This window comes from Cyphomyrmex costatus, unplaced genomic scaffold (assembly GCF_001594065.2).
Source record: "Cyphomyrmex costatus isolate MS0001 unplaced genomic scaffold, Ccosl1.0 scaffold565, whole genome shotgun sequence".
NCBI lineage: Eukaryota > Metazoa > Arthropoda > Insecta > Hymenoptera > Formicidae > Cyphomyrmex > Cyphomyrmex costatus.
The window spans coordinates 834,028-856,756 of NW_017279836.1; the positions used below are offsets into that span (position 1 = coordinate 834,028).

The 22,729-nt window shown below is 32.2% G+C and overlaps 2 protein-coding genes across 2 annotated transcripts in view; both read right to left on the reverse strand.

Moving 5' to 3' along the window:
- LOC108779197 (uncharacterized) overlaps positions 1–12,059 on the reverse strand; it is a 39,787-nt gene extending 27,728 nt beyond the window's left edge. Inside the window, exon 1 of the mRNA XM_018546563.1 lies at positions 11,642–12,059. Within this exon, the coding sequence (XP_018402065.1) occupies positions 11,642–12,059 (418 nt within the window). The remainder of the gene's footprint in view (positions 1–11,641) is intronic.
- Positions 1–22,729, reverse strand: part of LOC108779213 (phosphatase and actin regulator 2) — a 224,784-nt gene that overhangs the window by 188,929 nt on the left and 13,126 nt on the right. Inside the window, exon 3 of the mRNA XM_018546585.1 lies at positions 11,642–11,989. The gene's annotated coding sequence lies outside the window, so the exon portion shown is untranslated. The remainder of the gene's footprint in view (positions 1–11,641; positions 11,990–22,729) is intronic.

Here is a 22,729-nt window from a genome sequence, read left to right on the forward strand (position 1 = left end):
GACACTTCTCTATGCGGAAAACAAATCGAAGCTGATCTTTTAAACCAGAAAATAATGGTCACGTACGAAACATGAATTGCAAAGCCCATGTATCGATATCTGACCAATATCGATTCCTCGTAGTTCTTCCACAAAATCGCTTTGACGAATGGCTGCCGATAATTCCGCGATAAACACGCAGCTCGCTTCACATCCATGAGCTCCAAAATTTATGTTCGTAAAAGTTTGTTATGTATATTACATCTAATGTCAAAGATTTGGAAAAAAATTAGAAAAGTTAATTGATTTTGTAATTAAATGTCTTGTGTAAATTTTTCGGTAGTTCTAAACAGCATTAAGTAAAACAGACCAAGAATTTTTTCGGAATAAATTATTTAGATTTTTAAAATGTAAAGTAGCATAATTAAATTGACGATCAATTATTTTAATTATGCGATTATTTATTATTATATTTTAGTTTATAATTACGTTTCAAATCCATATCGACGCACTATAAAACTGTTACTTATATTTACATACAAATATCATCAAACGTCAAAACTCGCTTCAATAAAAAATGACTTTCTTCTCTCTTATTTGTGTTCACGACGATAACGTACTGATGATGCGATGAGATTAGTGCGAAATCACGAGATCATCATGCAAATATACGAGATTAAGGCCCGGTTGCACCAATACTTTTTGATTTTAAGCGAGACTTAAAACTCTATCTATCTCGTTTTAAAGCCGAAAGGGAGACAGAGACAGTTTAAGTTTCGCTTAAAATCGAAATCACGTTGGTGCAATCAAGCCTAAGGGATCTGAATTTACTAAAGGCAGGAATTGCGAGAAACGTTAACGTGCCCGACGTAACACCGTCGAAAGGAGCGAATTTCGTCGTCAACGTCGGCGTAAGGTTTCACGACGGCCGGGCCCTGCGTCAATATCGATCCGCAAGTAGTCGCTCTCTTTCTCTCCGTTTCCGCGTCATTCTCTTTTTCTTTCCCTCTGTCTCGTCGTCTCTTTGCACGCCTATATGTTACGGAAACTATACGCAGCGACTAGAGTCGAGAAAATACGAGCCTTTCCTATAGTGAAACATGCACATCTCCTGTTTCTCAATGTTTGAATTATTAAATGTTGGACTCTATTATTTTTATGACATCCGACATGAAATATATTCATTTTAAAATCACTTAACACTTCAGCGTAAAAGACTTGACATCTTAATTTAAAGCATCAACTTTATGGTAATACTTTTAGATGAACTATAAAAATTCAAAAATTATTAATTGAAAGAAAATCGTTACATTAACAAGCAAAATATTATATAAAAAAAGAAAAAATGTCTGTATTAAATGTATACAAAAAAAAAACTCGGTAATTCTTTTTAACAATTAATGGTCATTGTATTATCTTCGAAATAAAATTAAAAGCAATGTGAGAGGAATTGAAAATAATAAGACACATACGTCCGCAAACAGACGAATGATCTGCAGTCGTGTTAAATAACGAACGATCAGACAGATTGAATCCAGACGCGATTCTTGCTGCGAGTATCGACCGTAAGGCCGATATTAGCCACGGTTGAGTTGTCGGCTCGGCTCGGAAATGAAAAAATATATTGCCCGCCGCGGAGCAGAAACATCCGACTGAACGAAACGCCCTATTTTTCTCTCTTTTTATCAACCCTCGTCGCCCAGAATAAAAAACAATTACGCGAGCTCTTTACATATTTTTCTGGTTTCAATTCTCCTGCGCAAGACGATTTTGATTCAACAAAACTGACTCTGCTGTATTAATACAAACTTCAAAGTACTTTTAAAATATTTACAAAATATTGACACCAAACTCTTCACGAGAAGCAAGGTTTATGCACTTTTCCATCACCGTATATTCATTCTATGTAAACGCACTCTTAAATGATTTGTTTACATCATTTTAAAGCAGTTAATAAAATATTCAGATTTTTTTAAAAAATAAAAACTTAAAACGAACATGGAAAGAATTATTTTGCCGAAGAATCTAAAAATTCAGGTAGATATACAAATCCGAAAATAATTTTGTTAAGTAAACCATAAAAATGTATTATGTAGGAGACTCAAGCATGATGAACAAAGCTGAAGACATTTTTAATATTCTAGCAACCAGTTAAGCGTTCCATACAGAGAAAAATGTCTGGTTACATTAATTGAAGTTCTGATTAAAAATAAACGAATCAAAATTTTCTGGTTAAATCTAATAAAATTCTAGTTGAGATAATTGGAATTCTAATTACTATCATCAGACTCTTCTGGCTGGTTCATCCATTTTCAACCATGTTTCTTAGAGTGCAATTGTGCATATTTATTATGATAAAATTACGATAATACCCTGTATTATCGTAATTTAATTTGATAGTCCAACAAAATTATATTTTTAGATCTGTATCTAATTTTAGATACTTCATCAAAACCGCTCTTTCTGTGAATATAATCGTGTGGTGAAACAACAGATTAAGTCTTGTCTAGACGAACAAGATTACGAGAATGCGAGCATGGCGATTAGCGATCCGGTGGCTTCATCAACAATTTGAATCCTTTCGACGAGGTACGAATAGTTTCAAGGGGAAGGAGAATGAAACGAGAAACGAGGGTTCGTAGGCTCTCTCGTCGGCCGTCGCGATGCTCGCAGAGACATATCGATCGCTGTTTGCGTTTATATTTCTTATCCGTGAGACAAACGAGGAACAGCGCGTAATACCGAATGGCCGCTCGTGTACACGCTTCGCTCTTTGTTTGCCTGCCTTTCGTTCGTCGCCCTTGTCACGAAAGCGTAATTCGCACTCTCGTGCACCCTTCCACTGTCTTCCGGTGTTTAGCGACGAAGAAAATCTTAAAAAATCCAGCACGACATCGCTGCCAGACGAGACGTTGTGTTTGCAGAAGTTTTCTGACGTTATACAACGATTTTTACTCGAAGCTTCCATCTCGCTCGCAAAAATCATAATATTCGAAAATATTAAACTCGATTAGAACAATAGAGAAAATAAAAATTATGCCAGCAAAATAAATTTTATATAAATTATTCTATATATAAACTTTGTATAAAACACAAGATTTTCAAAACAAAAAATAGTGTCAATTATATTGTGTTATAAAGTTTCTCTTCCTTAACATTCGTGAAAATGACGATTCTTATTTTTAATGCTAAAAAAAATAGATTCATCATGTATAAATTTTGAGACATCAAGAACTTTATTTTTAAACTACAAATTTGAACATTTTAACATTAAAAAAAAAAAAAAAAATACATAAGAATCGCAAATCTTTTAACTCAGTCTAAGTTTTAACATTAAATATTAACAATTAATTTTAATAATTTAATATAACTTATAATTATACATAAACAATAAAATAATCTCTATAGCATCATATTTATTTTCATATAATGTAAAAAATATTCAAAATTCTTATTGCATACATTACGTATATAACCAATTTACGTTATTAATAAAAGAAACCCCAAAGTTTTTTATTTTCTAAACATTGAAAGATAGAACTTATTAAAAAGCAATTTCTTTTTCAGTGTAAAAAGCCTTACAATAGAAAAACACTTGTTGAAAAACAAAATATTGATGAAAATTGTTCTACTGTATATATATTAATAATATATATAGTCTAAATAAAGATTTGTTAAAAGCAGATGTCACATATATCGAAAATCACAAAATACAAATGGAAAACTTAAAAAGCATTTTTCTGCTCGTTCTGCTGTTGTGACACGTAGATTACCGTGAATAAAACATTGCGCGGAAAGAGGTCAATTTTGTGAGAATTATTGCGGATTTACCTTTCTCACGGTATTTCGCTTCTCGCTCGATAAATTCGTACTACGAGGATAAACTTCGATCGATAATATTTACACGCACCAACACGCGCTGGGCTAATCCCAGAAAACTGCTTGGACAACGCGCTAATACGGTACGAGACGAGGGACCGAACGCATCCAGACATTAATTCTACGGATCCGTCATTATTCAGGTTCTTCGATAAATCCCTCGATACATTATTCTGCGCACAGGAGTATATCACAGCCGCTAATCTCGGTCCATTGAAAATATAGGCTTTGACGATCTAATAAGTCACCAAGTAAAGATTTTAACGGAAAGATTTAGACAATACGAGTATACAGGATTGTCAAAAACTACTGGCCTCGCTAATAACAATTAGTTTCATCCTTCATTCAAATTTTTTAATGGAGTAATATATCGTTTACGTTCATGTTTAGTGCATAAAGTAATTACGAATTTTATTCGACTAATAGAAAGATCACACACATTTTTTACTTCATGATGCAAAAATCATGAAATAAAAATACAGCTTACACAATGGGAAGAATTGTAATAGTATATGTTTCGGGGAAATTTTTTAGATACCTTAATTTTAATTTTAGCAATTCTCTACATATAATTTTATTGATTATATTATATAATTAATATATAAAAAATTATATACAAAAACAGAAAATCTATTAATTTTGCAATAAAATTCTTTTTATTATTATTAATAGTGCCGTCAATTTAATTATACGGATAATTATAATTCTTTAAAATGCATAAAGTTGATTTCTGAAAAACAGAATGAATTGATTAAAAATTAGAATTAATTAAGATCTGAACAACTCTGTGGAATAAAGTAACGAACTGGTATTAATTTCACGCCATTTCGTGGTATTTCACATTCTCTACTCGTTATCGCCCTCAAATTAACGATCCGCCGGGACAGTTAGCCCTTAATTTTGGTCATGGAACAACCTGTCACCGGTAACATGAATTAAAAAGTTTATTACATCGCTTTTAACACGTTTGGAAACACGTTGTATTCTTGGCGACGACGACGTTATGCGACGCACAGCTAATTTTTCGCTCGCGAAAAAATGCGACTGATACGTCGGCGTCTCTGTGAGCAAGATTCGAGAAAGTCAATTTTTTAAATAGAATTTTATAGTTCTCGAAGAGTTTCTAATCGATTATAACATAATAGACAATTAAATATTCTTAAATAAACAATATCAATTCTTATTGGACGGCTAAATTTCAAACCGAATAAGACAATGTCACAGACGGTCTAAGATGAATCACGGGTGTTTCTAAATAATTGTGTGTGAATTTACATACTACGAATGTAACTCTTCGATTACGGGCAGAAATTTTTTCAGACTTGTAACGCTGCAACACTAATAAACTACCGCAGTAATATCACGAGTTAAATTGACTAACAATTTAATAATTATTGATGCTGATTACACATCATTTATTTTTAAATAAATTTCTCAAATAAGAACTAGCACCTTAAGTTTCAAAATAATTAAGTTTTTTTAACGCTATTTTTTTGTATTCAAAATTATACAGTTCCTAATAAGTTTTAGTGATACTACCGGCCTTTTTAATATGTTTAAACAATTTTTCAATTCAAGCGCTGGCACCGCACGTCAAGAGTAAAGTATCGCTAAACATATCAAACGAGGAATATTCCGATCGACACTTATACATAAATCTCCGGAACTATTGTAGAACTGTCGGAAAAAGTCGAAAAATCAGCCAGAACTGGCTGTTTACAGGAACTTTATTCTTGATGTGCGGTGCCAGCGCTCAGATTAAAAATTTGTTCGAACATATTAAAAAGACCGGTCATTAAAACTTATCAGGAATTGTATAACTCATCAAATACAAAAAAATAGAGTAAAAAAATTTATTATAGCATTTATTTAAAAAATTTATATTAAAATATTTAATGGCCAGAACTATTGTTATAATCCGTCAGGAATTGTAGAACTCTTGGAGAACCATAAGATTCCGTCAAAAAAATCGACTTTCTCAAATCTTATGGTGCCACGCAAAGTTAACACCGCATATATAATACTTATTTTTTAAAATTTTTTACCTAAATCATCAACTATTAATGAAACCTATCAGGAACTGTAAAACTATTACGGGTGTAAACAGGACTGTTATTAAAAATTCCGATTTTTGAAGTCGAGGTGCTAACTTTATAGACTGCGTCGGCGCCAGTATCAATGAAATATTACACCCGCTGCAACAAAATATCTTTGAAAGCATGGTTTCGCACTTGCCTTTGAAGTACGTAAGTCACAGCAGATAGTACTCTGCATCGCGCCTGTGCAGCGTACAGAAAAAGACAGGAAAATTGGATATAAGAGGTACAAAAATGTATTTTCTTACGGTACTCCTGCGACGAATAAAAACATCGTAGCGCGAAAAGAAGCATGAAATTATCATACTCCTCTAGTGAGGAATACATTACAAATCCGGAAAACAATAAAGTTGTCAGTGCATTGTATCTTCACGTAACTTGTGTGCAATAATTAACAAATTTATATGACTGCCAGATCAATTCTAATAATTGTAAGATTTGTAACATATGTTCTCGTAAGACTTGTGAGAACTTACAAGTTCTTATAACTCTATACGCAATACATTTACAATAACTTTTTAATAGCCGTAAGATTTATGAACAATCGTAGATATTTAAGAATACCTAATCGCACATCTTACGATTTTTCTTCGCACTAAAAAATGTTAATTCACGAGAAATTATTAATTAGCGATATCCAAATAGCAACCCAAATAATAATAGACAGTCTACAGATTATTAGAACAAAAACAACAAATATCTGTGTGTTTATATAATACTATATAACACCTTCTATCATTCAAAATCTTTATATTTTACGTTTACGAAAAAAGTCAATGTAAAATTCCGAAACGTATAGTGAACTACCACATAGCCATTGCAATACATTAAATTATTAAAATCTTCAGTCAGTAAAACAATCTTTTTAGAATTAGTTGTAATATTAATAAGTTCATATAGTTAATATAAAGTAGAATACATGCATCCATGTATCTTCATTTAATCGTGAATTAAATAAAACTCATACTTTTTTTAAATACCATCTCATTAATAATACTGCATCTATTGTGAGTCTTTAAATTACAGTTTATTATACATCAAAACTAAATACCATAGCTACAAATATATTTCATTAGTCCATTCAAATAATGCAATAAATGCTTGTAGAAAAGTGGATGTTTTCTTCGTCAAATGTATGTTCGTTCGTTAATAATAGCTCATATGAAACATGAAGACTGCTCATTTGTTACTTGATATTGTTTTCAGTATGTATTAAAATCCAGAATTCCGTTATACTCATATCACTGGAAATTGAATTTGTACCTGCATATGAAATAAATAACAAATTAAAAAAAAGTTTTGTACATGTTTAGTTACTAGATAGGTACTACAGAGTCAAAATTCAATTTGAGTATAGTATTCCATAATTATTCCTCTTTCTAAGTTCATTAATTTTATTTAAATATTTAACATTCAATGTTTAGGTTCAAATAAAATTTAAAGCTAAGAATAGCACCAATTGCTCAAATATAAAAATTTTATTAATCATCAATATTCAAATATATGAAAAAAGTATTAGTTATTCGGCCTTGAAATAAACTATTTAACTCAATAATTTATAACATATAATAATTTATAAAATATTTAACTCAATAATTTATAACATATATAAACATACATTGTAAAATATTTATATGAAACTAAATATTTATATTTTCGTGATAAACAAATGATAAATATCTAATTTCTTTATAAGTGTATGTGAACAACAAAAGGAAGATGAAATACAAACAGTCGTAATGTTTACCATTGCTTTTCCACTTTCAAGTATGTATCAGTTTAATATCAGAAAGATATATTGTATTAATACTTTTGTAAAATTTATTGTGTTTACGCGGGGTAGCTAGATTAGAAGTGGAAACTGAATATAATTAGGAATTTAATCAAATAACAAAAAAATATATAAATATAAAAATATATCCCCAATTAGATATTTAATAAAATTGATATTTTACGGTGTTGCGCTAGTTTATGGTAATTGAAATAATTTTCTTAAATAAAAAAAATCAATTTGACAGTAGAGTAACTTTAGCAATGAAATAATACAAAAGAAGTATATTTTGTTTTTACGTTTCATTTTTTTCTCTAGCTATAATATCTATAAACTTAAGTTGACATAGCTACTGTTTTTGTCAAATCGGCTTAAGCAATTGCATATAAAGTAACAAATTAGAAATATAAAAGTATTAAATGTTTGTCTATCTTTCCAATTTTGTTGCATTGGCTGTGTCAGAGTCTATAACAGAAAGTTTCAAAGTTTAGTTTTCTGCAAGGGCTATGATTAGAACTAGCAAAAGAAACTTTATAATATCGTATTACTAGTACGGATACTAACGTATCTTTTACGGTTTCAGTTTAGACCAACGAAGAAATCTGATAACCTTGTTTATGCAATACATCAGTTACTTATACGTGACGTTACAAGAAACTGAATTACTTGGGAGACAACTAATTTTTCATTCTCTTGTTTACGTCTTATTTCTCTTTTAAGCTAAAAAAAGAATACGGAATATATGTATAATATAAAAAGGTTGTATACGCAATATTTATTTAATAAATTTTACTCTTAAGTACATATATTATATGTATATATACATACATATAAAACCTATGACGAAAAATAATTATGTGATAAATATTGTTTAATAATTGTTTGTTTTTATTAATTCAATAGGAATACTTAGATTTTATTGTATATAAAGATAAAGATAGTACCACTTTTACTTTTTAATTTGGTAGAATTTAACTTGGCGCCGGCTGTTGATATATCTGTTAGATAGAGTCAAATTTCTCGGTCACACTTCGCATCGCTATTCATGAAGACGTCATCTCGATTACGTCACCCGATCTTCAACGATAATTGAGATAACCGTCATCTTGTATCTTTTGATATATGATATACTTCCATCTTATCTTCTTGCTACGTAACGCTGTACACTGATCTCGCATCCCAATATTGTGTAACTGTCTGTTTTTATTAAAAGAAATATTTGACGTAATAATATTATACATTTCTTGCTCCGTAATTATTTCGCATCCTGGCGCTAGTGTGGATTTCAATTTCCATCCAATTCTACAATATCAAATCTTTTATACAAATAATACATGTCATTAAAATGAAGTAAATAATAAAGATAGTATCATGTAGGTTTTTAAACATAATAAAATTTAACTTGGCGCCGGTTGTCGATATTAAATCTTTTATACAAATACGTATTATTAAAATTAAGTAAATAATAAGAATATTACTACTTACATTTTTAAAGATAGTGCCACTTAGTTTAGATTTAATCATATAAATAGTTTTTTACATGGAGCATATATGGTGGTACTCTCAGCGCCTTTTCTACTTCAAAAAGGTAAGCTTTTTAATTGGTTTTTATTAACGTGTAATACACATATAGAACTGTAATATAATTCAAAATTTTAAACACAAATCACTGATTTAAGAAAAATTCTCAATATTCGGTGAGTTAGATGTTAAATTTATTTCAAAAATGTCAATATATTAATTTTTAAAAAGATTCTGTGGAATGAGTATATGAATTTTGTATTGCAAGCCAAAAGTCGATAATGGATTAAGAGATATCGAATTTTGGAATTAATTTTTTTTCTATTTTGACGCGTTTGTATATCATTATTTATTCCATAGGATGTCATCTAATTTATTTTAAAAATATATTAAGACGTGCAAATTCACGAAAATGTGTAAAATGCAGGACACAACCTATACTTCATATATTGTGTAAAATATTAAATAATATTATAATTATCGACATTTATAAAAATAACTAAATTCTAAAAAGCACAGTTAAACAGAAAAAGATTGTTAATGTCAATCGTGTGTGATGTCTTTTTTCTGATTAGTATCAGTTTCTTGATACTAATATTTTAAATTTATTGTAATCAATCCAAAAAAAATATTAAAAGACCAAAAAGAGAAATTTATTCGGTGCATACAATGCACCATGATTATGCTTCACTCATTAATGTTACCTCAGTACTTGACGTTCCGTAATTAGGTCGATTATGCATACATCATTGTGTGTGCGCATTTTAGGTGTTCAGTGAGATAAGTACTCATTATGTGACAATAAAGCTTTTTTCAAAGAAGGATAACATTTCTCTTTCTCGTCATCTATAATATATTATATAATTAACTAAAAGTATTGAAAATGTACAATAAAGAAAATGCATATTACAAAATAAGTAATCAATAACGCGAGAAAATTATATTAAAAGTTAAGTTAAAAATAAAATATCCAAAAAAACTGTCTACAAAAAGAAAGCTATAGAACAGAATTTATTTATTAAATATTTCCATATATCATTAATTATTCATAGAGCAATTGATGCAAGTTAAAATTGACATCTGCCGATATAAGTTATAAACATAATACAGGTCGACATTTTAAGACTTTTTTTCTGTTATTTGATAAAAGATACTATTTTCGATATATTTTTGCGCGCTGAACACGAATCCGATAATGAAATTACTCTATCACATCAGGTTTTTGAGAAAAGTGGGGTTATAGGTGTCAAACTTTACGTTTTTCGACGTATTTGTGCAAGCAAAATAAATTTTTTTTCTATTTTTGTTTACGCCATCCTAAAGAGTGCCAATTGTCATCTTTAAAATATATTTTTTTAACATGTTCGTTTTTTTTACCGACATATAACCGATAATCTCTGCGTAGTTACACAATGAAAAACATTTTATGTCAAAAATATTTTTCTTTGTGTGACTACGCAGAGATTATCTCGGTAAAAAAACGTACGGCGTTAAAAAAAATATTTTTTAAAGATAAAAGTTGGCACTTTAAGATGGCGTAAACAAAAGTAGGAAAAGAATTTACTTCTTTAGCAAAAAATCACAAATATGTCGAAAAAATGTCCATTTTGCCACCTTCTCAACATCACTTTTCTCAAAAACCTAACGTGACAGAGCAATTTCATTGCCGGATTCGTGTTCAGCGCGCGAAAATACATCGGAAATGGTATATTTTACTCAAACAACAGAAACCACGTCGACCAGTGTAATTAGATTGCGTTTTACAAGTACCATTACGAAAATATGTTGTATGTAAGCACAAATCGAAATACCTCGTCCCTATTGCATAACAAAAACGAGATGAAACGGAAATGGAATGATTTATTTGCCCTGTCTGTGCACAAATGCAATCGATATACAGCAATTCCCACGTGTATCTACTCAAATTGGTTTGTCTACCGCGCGATAGAATCTACCTTCTCAAATAGCACACAATCCAATACCATTTACATCATCTCGTATATAGTTTCATTTATATATACCCCCAGAACAATGTCTTATGCTTAGCATTCCTCATTTTTATCAAGCAAATTACATATTCCTGATGTCCATCGAGAAGAAAGAAAAACGAAAGCTTATATTGGAACGATATTCTTATCATTTATTAATTTAATATCTCTTACGAAAAACAAATACGATTCTAGATCTCGCTATTACGAAACTCAAAATTCGATAGAAGATAGCCTCGGCCGGCTTTTTATCATTCTTGTTCAAATTTGTTAAACAACCGTGTGTAAATTTGCGCTCTGCTATAATAATCGCCGACCGATACGGTGTCACACAAACTAGTTTTCAGTCGTATAACACAAAAGACGACCAAACGTGAACACAAGAAGAAAATGTAATTCTGACTTACCTTGCGTGCTGCCGTTGGGCTGGCCGGTCTGCTGCGGTATTACGGGATAGAGAGGCGAGGGATGAGGCGATGGCTGATTGCTGTTAGGGGCTCCTGTAGTAGAATGTGGATTGGCAGTCGTCGGGGTCGGTGTGGCCGAGGGTAACGCTTGCTGGGATTGCTGGGACTGCTGCACGTTACCGGCGGACGTGGGTGTTGCCGCGGTAGTACCGTCACCACCCCCGGTACCACCAACCACGGTACCGCCGGATGGTTGTTGCTGCGACGGCTGTTGTTGCTGATGCTGCTGAGACGCTTGCTGCGGCGATGGCGGTTTTTGCGCGTCCGTCGCTGACTCGCTTATCGTTTCTGCAATGAGAAGCGCGATCCGATTCTGAATATTAATTTGCCCGGATCTCACGGCGTTCTTGGAGTGCATGTCGTTTTTAGGGATACCACTGGCACAAGAATTAATATGGAAACATCCGCGGTGAGCCAATTTTCAAAGTGGTTGGAAGAAATTTGCATGGCATTGTGCATGCGCGTAATTAAAAAAGTGAAAATGTTCGTATTAGAGATTAGTTCTAGAATATTATCGATCTGTATGTAAATTTTACATACAGTGAGCGAGGTCGTTTCAATGACCATTAGAAGATCCAATCCGCTAAAAGCTAGGATAGGCGGATATAAGTTTTTAAAAATTCTGTACGTTTTGTGTATCAGTATCCACTACATGGAAAGAATTTTGCTGAAATGTTTAAAAATTTAACTAGATACACGAATCTCAAAATAACTTTGTTAAACCATCAAAAGAATTACGTAGGAATCTGAAGTATGATGAACAACGAAAAGTTTTGACATTCTAACAATCAGTTCGAGTTAATTATTTTGATGGTGCAATGAAATTATTATCAGTATCTAGATAATAAATTCTTAGATACTAACGAAATCATTCTTTCCGATGGTATTATAACAAAGAGTATGATAAATAATTTTAATTTTTAAGTAGTTGTGTATAATATTTGATATCATATATTTTATTTATAATCATTCTTAAAAATAATATAAATATAATACTATTTATAAAAAATACATTGAATTTACATATCATATCAAAATATGAAATCATACTGAATATGATGAAAGAGTGTGTACTCTTTCTTTCTTTCTTTTTAATTTAAAAATTATAATAGATTACTTATATTCACAAACTATATAAACACATTTTGTAATTATTGAATATATATATGGGGCATTCCATGCCAAGTGGGCCACCCAATTTTTGGGCTTTCTCGTCGCAGCGCTCTTTTCGCTTGTCGTTAGTGGGCATGAAAGGCAATTTTGAAAATAAAATGCAGACGTATTCTTATAGAAAATTAAACGCTCTTTCACGTAAGAATATTCTTTTTTTGATCAGACCGGTTTACGATGATGTTTTTCAATTTTAAACTTTTCAAAATGGCGGCGCACCTAAAAGGCCGCTCTCAATTTTCTTTTAATATAGCTCAAAATGTAGCTCCAGGTCTCTACTTTGTTACTCTAAAAGGACTTAATGGCACACGCATTCGTTTAGGAGTAAGAGCTAGGAAAGTGAGGCAATGTCGCTCCGTCCCCTGCCGCACCACTCATTTTCCTCACTTTCCTAGCTCTTACTCCCAAACGAATGCGTGTGCCATTAAGTCCTTTTAGAGTAACAAAGTAGAGACCTGGAGCTACATTTTGAGCTATATTAAAAGAAAATTGAGAGCGGCTTTTTAGGCGCGCCGCCATTTTGAAAAGTTCAAAACTGAAAAACATCATCGTAAACCGGTCTGATCAAAAAAAGAATATTCTTACGTGAAAGAGCGTTCAATTTTCTATAAGAATACGTCTGCACTTTATTTTCAAAATTGCCTTTCATGCCCACTAACGACAAGCGAAAAGAGCGCTGCAACGAGAAAGCCCAAAAATTGACGATTCTACAGTTCGGTAACCAGTTGGCCTACAGATATATTATTTGGCATAGAGTCTTTATTCATCAAACTGTTCAAGTTCACGCAATATGAACGAAATCCATGGAACTTCGCAAAATGGGTGGCCCACTTGGCGTGGAATGCCCCATATATACATATGTGTCTAACATCTAACACTATGACCAAAAGTGGCACTTCTTCATATTGAGTTGATTATTTAATTCAAACATTTTTATTTATTTATTCAAACGGTTTCTGTAATTTTAATATTATATACATATAGACGCTGTTTTTTAATGCTTCTATATACATTGTTTATTACGAAAAATATGTCAAGACCTCAATGGTTAATGTCACATTGTACTACAAAAATATCTAAATGTAATCAATTCTCTGAATATAATCAATTCATAACTTTTTAATCCTATACTTTATAATATTATTTTATGTTTTACAATTAACGTTTTATTACAGTATTTTATAAACCTAATTTATAGATAACGTTTTATTTAAAGCTTAAATCAATAATTTTTCAGATTTTTAATTTTTATAAAAGTAATTTTTAAATTATCCAAATACTTAGAATAGGTACCTCAAGTAAAGAAAGATTAATTATTTCGAATAATTTGTATATATTATAATCTCGGATATATTTATAATTTTACACATGTATTGCGTAAAATATGTAAAATAATAGTTCAAAAAATTCAACAATTTAAGAATTACTTAATGTACGTAATTACTAAAACATCTAATAAATGATATGCTTACAGAAAAGTTAATATTTTCTTCGTCAACTATGTATATTTGTTCATCAATTATGGCTCGTTTGAAACATAAAGTCTGTCCGCATGCTCCATAATGTTATTTTCAGTAATGAATCCAAGAACTCTATTGTACTCAAGCTTAGATTTGAATCTGTAAGTGCATATGCAATAAATACTAGATAAAAAAATTCGTGTTTATTTAATTACTAGATATATACAGTTAAAATTCCATTTAAATATACTATTTTATAGTTGTATCAATCCAAAGACTCTTATTATTTAAATATCTTAAAAAAATCGAATATTTCTTCAAATTCTACATATTTAGAACTGAGAATGATGGACTTTACTCGAATATAAAAATTATTCAAACGAGGAAAGAATTACCGCCTATAACGGTCAAAGCTGGATCAAAGTGCTTATTATAATTATGCGTGAATTTTTATATGCTACATATATGTAGTCCCCCCATAATTACGCGCTGATAACATTCAGACATAACGCATAAATACTACAGTAGTATTATAATATCACCGATTTTTACTTTGATTAATTACAATTAAATATGAAGATGATAATTTAAAATTCCGTAAATAGTTGGATCTTTAATTATTCTTTATATTACGAAAAATATCACATAGTTTTTGGCGTTTCGTCCCGGCTTCCATTACTGGACTCGTCAGTAAGGCATTGTAATGGAAGTCTACCTTATACACCTGTGTTAGATGTTAAGTCGAGATAAAAATTAATCATCACGACTTAAACATATGATAATAAATACGAATTATCTAACCTTGATATAGGCCAAATTTAATTGTTTAACTTAATTGTTTTTAAGATTTTTAAAACATACGTTTCAAATATCGGACAAAACTTTAAATAATATTTATGATAAACAAATGTTAAATATCTAATTTTTTTATAATATAAATAACTAAAGGAAAATAAAATATACAAATAGTCTTAATAATTACTATTGTTATTTTCCGGTTTTTCCGTTTCTCTAAATGTGCATCAGTCTATGAGAAGCTGAATCCACGTTATTTCCTTCAGTTAATGAATTTATTGTTACAATTATAGTATTCACAGTTTCTGCATTTATTGAACGATCAAACGATCTCAGAGAGAGATGTTCGATCGTAATTATGAAGAAGGTCTCGTTCGAGACGATTGACTATGTAGTACCGTCTACTTGCCCACGTGGCGCCACAAGCTTCAGAGTAACTAATTTTCTTTTCTTTCCCTTCCCCATCATGCCCCATGCTTCCCTGCTTCATACAGTTTAAAGCTTGATTTTTTTAATATAAAAAATAAAAAATTACTGTGAGCATTGGGGTTGGGAATATAAAATTAATATTGGGTGGGAGCGATCGTCTCGAACGAGACTTTCTTCATAATTACGATCGAACATCTCTCTCTGAGATCGTTTGATCGTTCAATTATATTTCAGGTCTCGTTCTCGATGATTGACTATGTAGAGGTTTAGAGAAAGTAATTTTTTAATTTCTTTTTTTTTTTTAAATAAAATACTGTAAAGAATAAACATTTATTCTTTTGGCTAAACGCAAAAAATAAAATAAAATATATGTAATATATATATATATTTTTGTATGCATTGCACTCTCAGCTATATATATATTTTTTTTTATATGCCAAGCGAAGAAATAAACTAAAAGATAAATTCAGTTTTATGCTGGGTTATATATGAGCGTTTTTACAAAAGAATCTTTGGTTTGAACAATAGTTTTGTTGTAATGCTTTGCGAAGACTCGTGAGCTTTCTGACCAATTAGCCGTTTTCTTAATAATTTCTAGACTAATACCTTTTTTCAGGTTGCTGCCGATGTTGCCGCATGTCTTGTAGAATGAGCAGTGAATTCTTCGCTTATGCCGCAGCGAGACATAGCGATCCTAACCCATCTGCTTATTATTGCAGGGGCTGCTGCTTTAAAAGGCTTTTTAGTAGTCAGGAAAAAATTATCAATCTTTCCCCTCTCCTTGGATGTGGCTTTTATATATGCATCAAGTGTTGTCACGATGCACAGTTTTTGATTCTCTGGAAATTCTGGTAATGCTAATAACGGTTGATAAGCTTCTGGTCGAGAAGTTTTTATGCGTTCTGGTATTTCTATTTCGTATCCCCCCGAATTACGCTTAACGTTAGATAATTTAATCGCTGCTAACGTTTGCGTTCTATGCGCGGTGCCTAGAGCCAAAAGTAAGACTAAACGCTCCGTTAAACGTTCAATAGGCAGTTCATTTATTGCAAACCATTTTTCGATTTCACGAAGCGCTATATCGACATTCCAGACTCTGTCGTACTTAGGTTTTGTAGGTCTGAGCATGAAAAAACCTGGATATATTTTTATTTTTATCTAGATTATTACCGCTAATTAAAGAAATCGCTGATCTAATTGAATTAAGTGATTCGTATGTCGTTCCTTTAGAAATTTTATAACGTCAACTTCTTTGGGTTGATAAGGATGTAGTTTCTGATCCCAGCAAAAAGATCACTATTGTTTTAAAGGTCCTGCATATTGTTTGTGAGTCGATTCCGTTAAAGAGGCTTCGAAAATATTTAAAGATGAGCTAGGCAATCCTCTCTTTCTAAAAGATTCCCTGATAATTTTCCTACCATCAGGTATAACTTTTTCGCTAACGGATGCTGTAACGACCTGCAAGGAGATAGAAGTAAGGTAGGAGAAGGTTTAAACAACAAAGGTTTCTCTGTTAATAACTTTGAAAACAAAGGAAACCATGGCTGGTTGGTCCAATGAGGAACTATCATGATACCCGTGGCTCGATCTGTCATTATCTTTTTTAAGACCCTTAAAATGAGAGCAGAAGGTGGAAAGGCCCAGAATAAACCGAGTGATTGCCAATTCACGGTGAGAGCATCAATTGCGAATGCTTCTGGGTCTCTTTCCCAAGAAAAAAATTTTTTGCATTTCGAGTTACATGTAGTAGCGAAAAGGTCAACTTCCGGATATCCGAATATTTCCACGGCTCTACGAAAAGCGTAATCGGCCAGTTCCCATTCCGTGTCGATATTTCTTATTCGAGATTCATGGTCTGCCTCAACATTGTCTTTTGATTTTATATATGAGGCTGTTAACCAGATGTTCCTCGCTTCACACCATTGCCAGATTTCCTTTGTGACCTTATGCAAATTTGGATGTCGCACGCCTCCTATTCTATTTATATATGCTACCGCTGTAGTGTTATCAATACGCACGAGAATCTCACAATCTCTGAAATCTTTAGCAAAACTTTTTAATGCAAAAAGAGCTGCTTTTAGTTCCAAACGATTAATATGCCATTTTTTTTTCGTCTAATGTCCAAAAACCTCGAGCAGTTTTATTTTCACAGAAGACGCCCCACCCCGTGGTGGATGCGTCTGAGAAAATTTCACATTTATAATTCTCATATCTAATAGAACTCGAAGATGTGGGAATATTTTGTTTCCACCAATCTATGTTTGACCTGAGACTTTCTGGGAGACGAATTTTGGCATCAAAATCGTTATTGTTTTTTAATAAACCTAAATACCTGACACGCTCAAATTCTTTAGTGTATAAACGCCCATATTTTAATGCTTGACAACAAGCATTGATTGACCCAGTGAAACTAGACCATTGTCTAAGAGAGAAAACTCCCCGGTTTACACTGCTTTAGAAGGACTATCATTTTTCGCTTCTTATTCTCTGGTAATTCTAGCATCATTTTTCTGAAATCGTACATGATTCCCAAAAACTCTACTCGCTGACTAGACTTTAAGATACTCTTATTATAATTTATAATAAACCCTAAAAATTCCAATAGATTAATAGAAGCTTCTAGATTTTTTACACACGCCTGTCGCGATGGTCCAATGATAAGTATATCATCCAGATAAATTACGGAAGTGAAACCGCAAATATCTTATCACTGGTCTCATGATCTTCGTGAAGACATGAGGGGCTACATTTAATTCAAAGGGTAAGCATGTAAATTCGAAACACTGCCCTTGAAAAATAAATCTAAAATATTTTGAAGAGATCTTATCTACCGGTATAAGGAAATAGGCGTTTTCTAAGTCTAACTTTGCCAAAAAGTTTCCTCTAAAGACTAGCTTTGCCGTAGTACGATGGTCCTCTAGTTTAAAATGTTTTGTTACAATAAACTCATTTAACTTTTTTAAGTTTAAAATAAATCTAAAAATTCCATCAGATTTCGAGACTAGAAAATATGACGAAAAGAACCGAGAATTTTCCAAAGTACAAGACCTAACCGCCCCTAACAATAAAAGATTATTAATCGCTCTTTTGACATCCTCTAGAGTCTGAGAGCCTTGCAATAACGGTGTCTCTGGTATTTAGATTTGGCTGGGCTGCGATTCGAAACGAATAAAATAACCTTTAATACAACTTTGAACAAACTTGTCCTTGGTGACTAATTTCCATTTTTCTTGGAAAAATCTTAGTCGTCCAGCCACGTTGCTCACCTTTAGCGTCTGTAGTGGCTTGATTTCGTCGACTTCTTGTCGTTCCAAGAGAATTTCTTCTGACAATCCTTGTACTGGAGAGATCTTTGGAGCCCCCTTGATTTTTGAGCCTGCTGCGAGTAGCCCCTGGATTTCCTTGGCAGGCATTTCGGGTTTCCCTGGTTTTGCATCTTCAAACGGTTTTTTAGTTCGTTGATGCGGGGTGAGTTCTTCTACCACTTTACTGAGAGACTTTGTGTGTTTTAGACGTTTAAATAAATCTTCGCCAAAAAGATCGGATGTTATGTCCGATTTTCTTAATAAGTCTCTGTATTTCTCATCAATACCAGGGATAACAAAGGCTCTTCTCATTACTGAATTTTGGTAATGTAATCCTGCCATTAACTTTCCAGCATTTCCCAAATTCTGTAATAATTTACTAGAAATTTCACCTTCTTCTAGCTCTAGGATTAGGGAAATACTCTTGGCTACCGCTACCATCGCTAGCGCATTTTGTGCTGCAGTAAAATGTTTATCCTTACTTTTTGCCGTTCCCGACATGTAGGCCAAAATTTCAGGATTAAGTTTTGGTGCCTCGACAAACAGGCCTTCCTTCCTAGGAAATTTGTTCATAATCACCTCTCGTTGTTTGTTTTCCTCTTCCTCTCGCTTCTTCTCGTCCTCTTCTTCCCCCTCATAAAGACCCTTATGCATCCAGTTTGTCCATTCCTCGACTAGTATCGGATGCAGGGCGACGTCAGCCGAATCTGCCGGATCTGTTCTCAGACAGAGACTTTCTCGAGTCACTTTGCTGAAACTCGGCGCGCTCTTTGCGCCTTCATCTTCCTCGACATTACCGTCCATAACCTCCGCTTCTTTTTTATTCTTTCTCACTTCCTCGTCAGTATTCGAAGCATCGTCTGACGAAGAGGCGTCTGATCTTTCCTCAGACACGTCTTCCGAGTCTCTCGCGATCAAAACCTCTTTAACCGCGACATCTACAATACGTCGACTTGAGTGATTATTTTGTCTCGCTAATGCCCATTTTCATCAATGCAGATTAACTTTAAGCTCGGTTCAATTTGTTTTTCATCTTTTTCTAATTCTAAAAATTAGAGAAAGATTAACACAGTAAGTTAAACCGAGATTAAAGTTAATCTGCATTGATGGAAACAGGCATAAGAACGATTTTTTGCCCTCCCTCGAGTGGAGGTTCAAGGCATGTCCTCCCTCTAGTGAAGGCTCATGCTACGATATTTTTGTGCGATTTTTGTCCTTCCTCTAGTGAAAGCTCATCGCTATTTTTACTCACCATTTTCTTTCTCCTCAGCCTGTGTCTGAATTCCTACGGCGCGGGCGGTAGGAGGCTCGTTCTCCTTCTCGATCGCTGTTCTCTTTAACCTTCTCAGTTTTTTCCGCATGCATCTCATCTGCTCGCTCAATGCCTCTAATTCTGCGTCTTTCGCAATTCTTTTCGACATTATGCTATGAAAAAAGATCTTTCTCTACCACAATACCTCTGAGTTGTGACTCCTTCGAGCACAGAAAACGTTATGAAGCCAGAAGCAGGGAAGCATGGGGCATGATGGGGAAGGGAAAGAAAAGAAAATTAGTTACTCTGAAGCTTGTGGCGCCACGAGGGCAAGTAGGGCACGGTTCTACATAGCCAATCGTCGAAAACGAGACCTGAAATATAATGTCATGTTGAGACAAATGCTCCATTATGGAATGCAGTTTAAGGTAGTTCTTCACAAAAATGAATTACTGCAGAAAAAAATAAGAAAAATATATGAGGTTCTCTGGATCTCGAACTATATGCTACAATTTTTTTAAACCCCGATTGCCGAACTCATTTTTGAGAAAAAATTCGTTGAAATTGGCTTCTTATACACGGAGACATAGGGTATCGTACAGTTCCGAGCACTATTATTTACAAATTAGTATAGTAAAAAACTGCAGTTGATAATGAAAAAGTAATAGATGAAAGTTAAAGATTCGTACTTTTTAACGGTCAAAATAAAAGTGGAGGTAGCCGAACAAATTTTCGAGATATTTATTGTAGAAACAGCAAAAATGTACGTTTCATAACCTCTTTCATGTCACTACGTGGTTCATCGCTACGTATAAACAATATTAATATTATTAAAACTTTATTATTTCAATGCAAATATTATCAACAAAGACCTTAAAATTTATATTTAATGAACGCCATATATACAATTCGATTGAGAATTTCGCAATTTTTATTCTCAGCATTCAGTTGACTAGGGAGTCCGTGAAGAACTACCTTAAACGTTAAACTTTGTAGAGTGCATTTCATCTTATAATTTGGTACGTCGAATTTGAAATATGGCGATAACAATGTATTTACTGCATATTTTCAAATTCCTTTATTACTTCCGGATGTTTATACACGAGATGTTTTTTTAAATATCCTTCTAGATATTCCCATTAAGAATTCTCTTGTAACAAAATTTTTCATGGAGATTTTTCCTCTTCTGTAAAATATTGTATATCAAGCTACGTTTTACTTCGTCAGTTTCGGTATCAATTTTGTAAACATAAAGCAAGTATTCTTTAGCCATTGTTTTTATATAAAAAAATAGATTATCGCACATATTACATTTTGTCTATTATAGTTTAATATTTTTACATCTTAGATTTTTGCAAAATTTGTGTGTTATCTGCAATTATGTCCACATAGTATCTCAGACCGTGTAACACACTCTCTCTAAAACAAAAATTCTCAACATATTTATAAATGCCTTATAAAATCGAATGCTTAGATAAAAATACTATTTAATGATGAGAATGATGAAATAATTACTCGAATACGAATATTTCCATTTATCATCATTATTAAAATATACGATAATATGAGTAAATACGATTTTTCCGATCTATCGATATAAACTAAATTTCATTATTTAAATAAATTATTCACAAGATTTATGAAACATACATTTGAAATATCGAATAAAATTTTTATAATTTTTATGATAAATAAATGTTAAATTTTAATTTTGTTATAATAAATATAAATATAAATAATTATGAAGGAAAAAAACGTATAAATAGTCATAACATTTAACATTGTTAATTTCCGACTTTTCCGCTTGTAAATACGTACCAGTCTGACAAGAAGTTGAAAATATGTTATTTTCTTCAAATACTGATTGATTTTATTGTTGTAATTATATTATTTCTTATAATAATCACGGTTTCTGCATTTTTGTCACGACGAAACAAATGGTTTGTTATGCGACATATTTTATTATAAATATGTTAAATATTTTCAGACAAGATCTGCATTTCATTTTATGATTTGCTACGTTGATTTCAAAATATAGCGATAGCCATGTTTTTATTGTATTTTCTAAGTGCTTTACAAACGGACAACCATGTATCAAATGATTTTCTAATTTTTATTTACAGTACCCTCTGAAAAACATCAAACCACAAAACACATTCTGGAGAGTATTTTGTCTTTTCTATAAAATACTGCCATATTAAATTGCTTCGGTAAAAGTCTCTGTTACTTTTGTCTTCATCGATTTCGTGATCATGAAATAAATGTACTTTTGCCAATTGAATATTAAAAACATCATAATCAAATTTATTACATTTTATTCTTATTATTTGTTATTTCCATATTCAAGATGCTCGAGAATTTGTCTGGTCAGTCATTATATTTGCACAGTGTCAGTATTATCGGTATCTTATAACGCGTAAGACTAAATCCGACAGGACATATATACCGTGGAGAAACGTTCGGGAAAGGTTGAAAATTGACGTGTAAGTCTTTGTTATTATACTGATAAATATTAAGGTTCCTGAGTAGTCGCGACGGCCGTATTGGAATTGTGACGTCATAGGCGAGAAATGTACATTAATTTTTGTTGCGTACCGCGTGCCATTTGTAAATAAAG